This window comes from Stegodyphus dumicola, chromosome 4, assembly GCF_044657685.1.
Source record: "Stegodyphus dumicola isolate Sdum_Otavi_A_Nest chromosome 4, ASM4465768v1".
In the NCBI taxonomy this organism is placed as follows: Eukaryota; Metazoa; Arthropoda; class Arachnida; order Araneae; family Eresidae; genus Stegodyphus; species Stegodyphus dumicola.
Window position 1 is genome coordinate 44364520 of NC_140771.1, and position 10317 is coordinate 44374836.

The window sequence follows — 10317 nt, forward strand, 5'->3', positions numbered from 1 at the left end:
AAGTTATGTGGATTTGATGTTGTCGTTTGCAATTAATTTGAATCATTTTTAAATTAAATTTTTTAAAAAAAATTTTAACTGATAATAATTATTTTGTGGTTGATCTTTTCAAATTAAATTTTTGTATTTATGAGTGATATATGTTAACTAATGTAGTTTTGGTAATTATTATTTTTTTAAATTTAATAATGTTTTTCAATAACTGTGTATCATTTTACACATGCACTTTAATACAGCAGCAAAGTTAAATTTTTGTTTGTTATATTAACATTCCTTTGCTTTTTTAACAATTGTTATTTATCTTTGTAGCCATTAGGATTGAATTGAATAGAAGATAATACTTTTCATTTTCTGAAGAACATGACTTTTATATGATGTTCTTAAGAAGTCCTTGTGAGTTCGCATCTTAGCCTTTCGTAATGAGTTTAATACTGTACATAAATGTGTGACTACTTTTGCCTTCTGAAAACTTTTATGTGAACTTTTTCCAAAGAATAACTTGTTCGCATTTGTACTTTTTCTATAGATGCAATTTAGAGGAAATTGTAGAATTGATTTTTTTTATTTTTCCCGTTAATACTTGCTTTTCTTGGTATGGACAAGCTACTGTTATGTTTGAAGTTTATCTTTATGCTAAGTCAAAATATTGAAATTAGTAGAAAACTCACATCGTTAAGACAGTGGTGCCATTGCATGTAATTCTTTCTTTTTGTCCTTTTTTTTTTTTTTTTTTTTTTTTTTTTTTCTTTCTTCTAATTTGACCAATTGTAGCGGTTATAAACTAGCTGTTTTCTTGAATATTGTGTAAGAGTAGTATTCTGGGCAAGTGCTAGCTCATGAGCTCTTCAAAATATGATGTAGATTATAAATCATTGTTATTTCAGCACAAATTTACTTTGGAAATAAGTAAAAGCTTGGTTATTCAGAAATCATAGCAAATGCCAGATGTTTAAAAGTTTCAAATAGTTGACCATATAAAAATGCAATTCAATATGTTATGGTTATTTGAATATGGCAAAAAACAAGAGGTCTATCTCGGAGGGAAAAGAATGCCTTGCTCGAAGGCTTTCTTGGAGAAATTGGCTCATATTCATGACACACATGGGGAAAACGAACTGTGCAGCCATCCAGCTGATATGGGATTGAATGCCATGTGTTCAGCAGTTAACCACTGGGCCATTATTGGGGCATTCAAAGTAGAATGCCAGATGAAGGGGAGAAGAAATATTCAGGCTGAAGTTACAAAAACAATCATCTTATTTGTTATGAAATTGAATATCAAGCCTATATTTAGCATTGTGTAAGTTTTCTTTAATGCATTTCAGATACAAAAGGTGGCACATTTCCGTAGATCTTAAACATATGAAAGTAAAACATCCTATTCAATGAAATTCTGTGTACCATGAAAGTTGGCAAAGATGCCACCTAACTCAAAACCAATCATTTTGGCAGAAATTTGAAAGAAGGTTTGGCTCTCAGTTTAGTTGATCATGAGATAAGAGTTGTGGATATAGCATATAAAAATCTTCAGTCACTTCTGATAATTTTTCATGTTGCGAGATCTCGTCCTTTTTAGCTATCATGCAAAAAAAAAAAAAAAAAAAACTCTTACTAAGCCTGGTGGCTTTTTGCACAGGCGTGAAGAAATAGCACACAGGAAAAGGGTTTAAATTTCCTTTTTATTTGATCAAGTCTAACAAAAGTGCATGTACTTTGTGCTCACGATAACACCAACTACTTGCAGTGGGAACTTGAGAATAAATTAACAATAACTTAAATGGCAAAGAGTAGTGCTGGACTACTCAAAACTAAGAAGCTGACTCAGCAACCTACACCATCAATAGACTTTAAATAAATGCCCAAAAAGCCTATCAGCAACTCATAGTAACAACAGGAAGGACAAAACGGCAGCACACGCTATGCTAGCAAAATGACTAACTTTCTCTTTTCGCCTCTTTAAATACTCTTCTAGCTGCCCAACCAGTATGGTTGTTAGCGTTGCCGACTGCCATGCCAATGGGCCCGAGTTCGAATCCCAGAGAAGGCATGGATGTTTGTAAATGTATAGTATAGTGCTGGTGCAACATGGCAGCACTCTAAATATGTGGTGAGTTGAAAGTCCTTCTCATGTGATTCGGTGGGGAGAGAGAAGGGTGGAAGCTCTCAGACCTGTACCCCCGAGTTTCTCTCCATCAAAATTGGGCATGGAACTTAGCTAAGTCGCACTGCCACCTGTAAGGTGCTCGAGGCTGTTGCCAATGACAGGCATATCTTGCACTTCTTCCCAAGAGGAATTTCGTGGGCTTGGGCTGATGTTACTGTCAGACAAGTAAGCATAAGTAACAACAACAAATGCTCTTCTTCACTTTAATTTAATTTGCATCCTGGTGAGGAAATGTGATGGGAAAATGAGGAGTTCAGAAAAGACAACAAAAATTAGAATAATTGCTTATTCAAAATAAGGGAAACCATACCGTGTTGCATCACATTGGTTGTGTGTTCTCAAGTAAATTAGTAACATTTGAGATGTTAGAAGCGGGTTTCCAAGTTGTAATCCCATTTATGATGGCTCTACAAGTCTCTTATTTAATTTTTCGTGAAATAAAAAGAGGAAAGAGAAAAATAAATAAATTAAAAAAAAAATAGTTTCTAAAATTTTTAGTCCAAAAAGGTCCCTGAAGGACTATTGTTTTCGTTTTGGAATTTTGCGTTCAATCACTATAAATGTCCGTTTTACTTTTCAAACTGTTGCCACCAAATGTTATACATTATATTTGAAGAAATTAAATAATGAAAAATCTGCATAAATGTATGTATATTTCTCGCATTGTGATAAAACAATGGTAACTTTAACGAATTTTTGTGTAACAATTTCAATGATCAAAAATGAGCAATGGCAACACTGTACGACAGGGGGGACCTTTTTATCTCCAGCGGGCGCGTAAATTTTAAAGGTATGCTCATTTTTAAATTATTTTGCGACATTGCTACTGAACTGAATTTTATGCTTTAAGTGCAAAAAACATGATATTTAATAAATAAAGATAACACACAAAATGTTAAAAAAAAAAACGCCCCTTTATACATAATTTAAAATCTGAAACATTTCAGTTCTTTTTTTTTTTTTTTTTTTAATATTTTAGTTAGCTGAGCTTTCTGGTTAGTTGAATGCTGGTTAATCGGGCTTTTACTGTATTTAAGAATTAAAAGTGCTGCAATTTTAACATCTGACAAACTTAAATTGTCTAAACTTTTAGCCAATGTTGAACTAAAAAGAAACATGGGAATGTAAAAATAGGTTTAAAAAGAAAACCCATAAGATTGGCATAAAATTTAAATAAATGTCTTCTAATTTCAGTGACAACTGACAAAGATCTCCCTTCTTCAGGTGTCTCCCACGAAACTTTTTGTAGAAAATATTGTCAAAAACATTTTAAAATTCACCTTTTTTGATGTTGCACTGAGTGTGTTGAAATTTTTAAAACCTTGAAGATATAAATAATCATCTTATAAATTTAGCAATTGATAATTGAATCATTTTCTTGAACAGTGTCCTCTTTGATTCCTAAACTTTTTGGAGGAGGAAAGACCAGCATTTTATATTTAACTTAGCATAAAGTGAAATTTCTTACATGTCAGTTTAAAATTACTTTGAAATATTAGTGCCTTTGGCACATGCTACATGAAGCTCTTCCATGCAATAAATTGCATTTGTGTAGCTGATTAAAGTAAGATCATTGTGTGTTTATAAATTGAATGTTTTGATAAAGAAAAATTCCTTTTCTTCTCTGCAGTTTGAATAAATAAAAACTGTAATAATTGTAATATTCCTGCAGTGTGTATATTGATATTCCTACTAACTCTCTAATAATATGCATGTGTATTTAAATTTTATATTATAACTGTAACTTTGATGTTTTAACCAGGTTTTTGATGTTTGTATTGAATATTATGTGTGTTTTTAAAGGATTTGAGTTCCCCCCTTTTTTTTCTGCTAATCACACAAAGTACACAGAAACACTCCCTCCTTGCTATTTAACATGCTTTATGTGATTATTTTTAATTGGACAACAGTTTTGCAACACATTATTCAGGATTGAGAAAAAATGAATTTCTGGTTTAAAATATTAGTTTCAACTAATTAACTGTGAAAGATTTAATATTTAAGTAATATCTCACAGACTTTTTATATTATCTTATATTTTTTAAATTTATTTATTAATTTCACAAGGAGCGGCAGTGTGTTTCTTAGATAAAATAAAAGCTGTGTTATGTTTGCTTTTGACATATATTCTGCTGTCAGTTTTGATATTAATTTTGAATTTTTTAAAGCTATAGCATTTATTTTCTTTTCTGTCTTATGTCTTTGGATAGCTGCATTGGAGTTGTGTTCATTTTGCTTTTTTATTAGTGCAAAAACCTGTGATTTAGTTACATTTTCAAAAGTGAATTTTTTAGTATAATTAACTGTTATAAATATCTCTATTCTGTACATATTGCATGTTTTTCATAATATAAAAATGTGATTCTAAAATTATATATGTGACATAAGTATAGATACAGGCTTTGAATTTAAAGCAAGAATTCATTATTTATTTGGAGTATATGAGGTCTTGATTTTGCATTGTTAATTACAGCCTTAATTTTTTTTATATTTAACATTTGAGCATATAACAGAGACTAATCAAAAGCTTCTGACAGTTGCTTTGATAAATAATAAGTAAAATAATTATTTCTTAATATGTTGCAGTATTACATTTTTATTCATTCTCTTTCAAATGACGTCTTATTCAGTCATTAAAGTTTATTCATCCTGTATTCTTTTATGTATGTATATAAGGAAATAATAACAAATCATGTATGAAAATCAGTGCTGATTCTGTTAACATAATAATATTAAGTGACTGTTAAAAAATGCAGAAAATGCTGAATCTTAATGCCATTTTCAGATCCATACATGATATAATTTAAGTATTCTTCGGAAAATTCAAGACCTCAGTTTTGAATAAAAATATTAGTAAAAGGAGTTTTCGAGAGCTTTCAAAAGTGATCAGTTTGGTGCCTCTCCCTTTTTTATGCCATATTCACCAGCACATTTTCTGTAGGAATATTGGAGCTTTATGCAACCTGTGAACTTCAATTTACCTGAAATTTCATATGATATGTAATGTTAAAAATTACAATATGTCATATTTACGAAATGTATGTTTTGTATTATTCACATGATTTCATAGTAGAATCAATATCAACTATACAAATTCACTTTTCTATGCATTTTCATGTTGTTCTGTGCATTTAAATTCATATGTAAATGGTTTTCTTAATAATTTTTTGTCAATATGTTTTTAATTCATTTTATCATTTTTTCTTTCTCCCTCCCTTCTACAGACTTTTTTAATTGATTTTATCCTGAAATTCACTAAAAGCATTCATGGTCAAGAAAGTTGCCCTTTTTTTTAAGTCTATTTGTTTTGATGGTTTTATTATTAAATGCTTTCAAATTTTGTGTACCTTTTCTTCAAAATGCAAATATTTTTCTTAACTTATCTAGCAACTGATGTCAAGACAAAAAATATGCAGTTAAATATAGGGCATTTAGAACATGGACAATTAATGCAAATTTATCCATCTTTCTTGTCTGTTTGAAGAGAATTTTGTTAGGAATTATATTAAATTTTTGATCCCTTGAGTGGGAGATAATAAAATGATAGGTATATCAACTCAGGCTGTTAATTATTAACTGTTATTTACATAGTGAGAATGATATTTATTTTTGGTACCTTAGTTTTAGAAAGCTAAGTACTAATATTGAAGTTTTAAAGCCTTATTTGTGCTGTTACATTTTTTCCCTTGTAGGAGGATTCAGTGTTTGACATGTAACTAATTATTTTAAGATATTATAGCAGATTTGAGAAATGAATAAACTGTGTTTTCTTGAAAGAATTGATGAAATATATAGGTTTCAGCCTGAAATATCAGTTAGATATTTCAAGGTGAACTTAACTTCAATTTTTTTATAACTTAGATATATATAATCCAAAAAATAGATGGTAGAGTTTTACAAACTATATGTATGTAATAGGTGTTAATAAATAAAAACAGAGAAGATATATAAATATAATTGGAATCACTTTTTAATTGCTTCTTAATTTTTTTAATACTTAACTGTTTTTTGAAAGGCAAAATCATGTTTTTAAAAATATTGGATTATTCATTACATATTATTAATTTTGAAAAATGTTAGACTGTACAGATAAATATAGTTACAAAAACAAAAGGAAGTACTGTGTCTTGTTTTATGGAACTTTCTACTTAATCAAATGTAAATGACACAGGGTTTCTTACATATTCAGTATTATCCAGTTAATCTACTTACACAAACAATAAATTAATGGTTAAAGTGTTTATTATCAGTGCAATCAATCCAGTGGATTGTTTGATTCGAAATTATCTAATAGGTTATCTAATAGAAATTACAAAAACTTGACCTTTTAGTAATTCCTTCCAAAAAAATGTGTTGTAGTATTTTATTATAAATAAGAATTTTTATATAACATTTTACAGAATGTTCTATTTTGTGTATGGATTCTTTCTTTCATAAAGAGTTTGCTTATGAAACTGAATATAGATATTATCACCTTTCTTGCCAATAAATTATTACTTTCATGCAATTTTTACATGTTTTTATGTACATTCATGTAACATGAATACTGAACTGCTTCTAAATGCTGAAGTTGTGAATAATTCTAGGCTGTGGCACAAATATACTTAATTGCTATTTATTTGCTGAGCCTGAATCTTTTTTGCAAAAATGTATGTAAAATACCATGAAATAGAGAAAGTAAAATTTACCTAAAATCAGCATATAAATGAAAATGTGTGTGTAATATGAAAGTTGGTGTGCTGTATATAAATGTAAACTGCACATATTTTAATTTCTATAATCAGAATTTTAATCATTCATAAAACTGAGAACTGCAAAACATTTCTTTGTTTCAGTTGGTGGTGTTTCAGTATATCTTCCATTTTTGAGCATGTGTTTAAAGCAAATTTCTGCCTTCCTGTTTATTAATCTCTTCTTCTCCTGAAAAATAATAATTTTATTTCATCACAGGCATATTCCTGACTTCATCCATAGATTGTTTTGTAAATTTTTAAATGAATATAAAAGTTGCTAAATAGTGTTTCCTGTATATTCAATAAAAAAAACTATCTTATATAATTTTAATAATAGTTATGTAAATATGGATGATATTAAAAAATGTTTATATTGTTCTCACATTTGCAGAATTTGCTTTAAGCAATATAGAATTAAAATTTGAAAGATGAATTCTCATGCAGCATATAATGTAACAAATTTTAGAATTGGCAATTGCAAAACTGTATAAACAATTTTTATAGCAGATAGCAATCTAGTATAACTAGTATCATGTATGTTTGATCATTCTTTTTGTATATTTGCTCTGTGTACATTTGATCATTCTCATTTGATATGATTTTTTTTTTTTTTTTTTTTTTTTTTTTTTGCAACAGCTTTAAATTTAATAATTTTATTTTATATTTAAATTCATGTTTGGTTAATAAGCGATTTTCTGATTAATATGTTTGCTGTACAGCATTAGTATGTATGTGTGCAACTGTATTTAATTATGTAAAGTTAAATTTCTGTAAAATTCCAGATATATTTAAATATAAAATATTTGATGAAAATCTTTTTTAAAAAAATGAATATTTCATATTACTGTTATGCAATAGATGAAATGTATATATTGAATTAAGATTTGTGAAATTTAAATTTTACAAATATCTTTGACTTTCTTATTAATATTTTTTTTTAATTTGAATTTAGTCTGGACTTTCAGTTGTATTTTCAGTTAATTGTGATTTCAGGTTTTTAGATGTTCATGAATTATTGCTTTTATATACCATTTGTTACAATACTTGTCCAAAGCAAGAAAATGCATTTACTCAGTTTTTGCTTGTTCCTTATTTTGCTCATTTTTTCAACTTCTGTTTTATATTTTAGCAGTATTTTTATTGATAAGTTTTCTACTTTTATATATAAAAAAAAATATTTCTAGTCAGTGTGAGATTATTACTCTTGGTTATAAGAGTTCAAATTCTATTGAATTTTATAATTCCGAATGAGATTATTTTCCTTTTTTTTTTTTTTTTTTTGCCATAGAATGGAGCTGGAATTAGATTGAGAATTGAGATTTTTCAGTGTAGTGTTAGTGTTAACCTTATGCATTATCATTGATTATGCAAAATCATATCATTCATTATGCAGTGAGTGTGGGCAAGATAGCTTTGTCAGTGCTCAATATTGATAGTGCATAATATATTATAGCCTGTGTAAGGCAGAGTGTGTTCTGTCTTTCTAAAAGCTTCTATTTATAGAGTGAAATTTTTTTGTGTGTGTGTTTATAGTTTTGATTTTCCTTTTATGTAAAATTTTTAGAGTATCAAAAGCAAAATAAAGAGTGATTATGAAACACATAATTAAAATCTGTATATATGTTTCTTATTTCAAAATTGATAAAACAATACTAATTTTTAATATTCCATATTGCTTTGAGAATTTATTCTCAAATGAAAAGTTGGTTGATATTTTCTTGTATTTTTTAATTAAGAAAAAATTGGCTTGCAAGAAGGAAATTTTACTTTGAATTCCTCCCAGTTATTTAGCCTTTGCACTTCAATACACCTAAAGTGACCTTAGAAACATCTAATAAAATTAAATATGCAGTCTATTCCTAAAAGTACAGTCAAAAGTCGTTAATCCGGACTCGTCGGGACTTCGGCGATTCCGGATTATAGATCATCAGTTTAAATCTGGTAAGATGGCATGCAGAAATTACAAAATTAAAAATATGAAACCGTAATTTATGAAATAAAGAACAATTATGATCTAAAGGGTATCAAAATTTACAAAAAGGAAAAGCTTAATATTTATTTGTTTACTTTATTAAACATTTATTTCAATGTAAGTTGCTTCGTTTCATGTGATAATACTTTCTCTTTAATTCTATTAAACAGACATAATTTCTCGTTTAGTTACAAAGTTCCACTGTTCAAGTCCTATAATTGCTGTGTTGAGAATACCGACTAATTTGTCAATGGAAATGTTTTCGTTTTCAATAACCTCTGGGTCACTTTCTTCACTATCGGAAGCGAATTATAATGACGAGGAACTTGATTTAAATCATATCAAAGACGGAGTACATAGACATGAAATACTATACTTAGTAAGGAATTATAAGCCAAATAAAATAAAAACATCTGCCCTGAAGATAAGGATAGTGCTGACAGATCAACTTCCAATCCGCCGCGTGAAATTGATAAACAGATTTCGGATTTCAGAACATACTTTCGATTTGTAGATATAAATTACATATTAGTAAATATATATCGGAAATTCTATTTGACATAATCGAAAGTTCAAGCTTACTTTTATGAAATTGTTCTAAAAGTCTGCAAAAAATAATAAGCCAGATCCAATTCGAAGATTAAGGAGCAACGCAATGTGCAACATTAACTGAATCAGATAATTTTAGCTTAGCTTATACCTCCGTTACGCATTAAACGCGCATGTGCACAAACATATTCGCAGCCGTAAAGGTCTTACGCGCACTCTTAAACGCCTGTGCGCATGCGTGAACGCGATGCATGCGCAGAAAGTTTGTAGCTTTGAGGTCCGGATTATGGGTGTCCGAATTAACGACTTTTGACTGTATTCTGAAATAGTATGTATATTAGGTGTTTAATAAGCATTATTACAAGAGAACGAAGAAATTTTTTATACGTATCTGTATAGTATGCATAGATCTGTATTACCATTTGAAATAAATGGAGAAAGAAAAAATTGACTCATTTAACTACATTGTTAAAACTAAAGATTTTTATGAAATTTAATATGTATATTCGGTAGGTCTGAGAATCATTCGTAATCTATTTTTTATACCCCTAAGTGATAAGGGTGGCCCACCCCCTCCCCCAATTTTTTTATTTTAATTTTTTATGATGTGGCATTAAAAAATACATACAACCCTAAATTTTCACCCTTCTACCACCAACCCCTAATTTTAATAGGGATATTAGTAATTTAATAATTTTTAACCCTGGTCGGTAACAGATCAATTATCACTTGATCAGTTGTCCCCGCCAGGCGTCTACCGCTGTCACTTCTCACCCAGTAAACAGCACGGTGTAAGGATGAGACCGAAGCCAGTCTCCTGTCTCTCTCACACAATAAGCCTTGTCTCACTCTCTGCACAGTTTTCGGCCATTATTAACGGCTATTGTGTTGCACGTATA

General features: G+C 29.1%; 1 protein-coding gene across 4 annotated transcripts in view; it reads left to right on the plus strand.

The window, feature by feature from the left end:
• The window catches only part of ena (ENAH actin regulator enabled), a 129034-nt gene extending 120526 nt beyond the window's left edge, over window positions 1–8508 (plus strand). For 2 of the 4 annotated variants that reach the window (XM_085814779.1, XM_085814777.1), the window contains exon 11: window positions 310–8508. In XM_085814779.1, coding sequence (XP_085670905.1) covers window positions 310–338 — 29 coding nt within the window. In that variant the 3' untranslated portion in view covers window positions 339–8508. The remainder of the gene's footprint in view (window positions 1–309) is intronic. The other 2 variants (XR_015040641.1, XM_085814778.1) reach the window with 2 other exon arrangements.
• Window positions 8509–10317: the final 1809 nt, after the last annotated feature.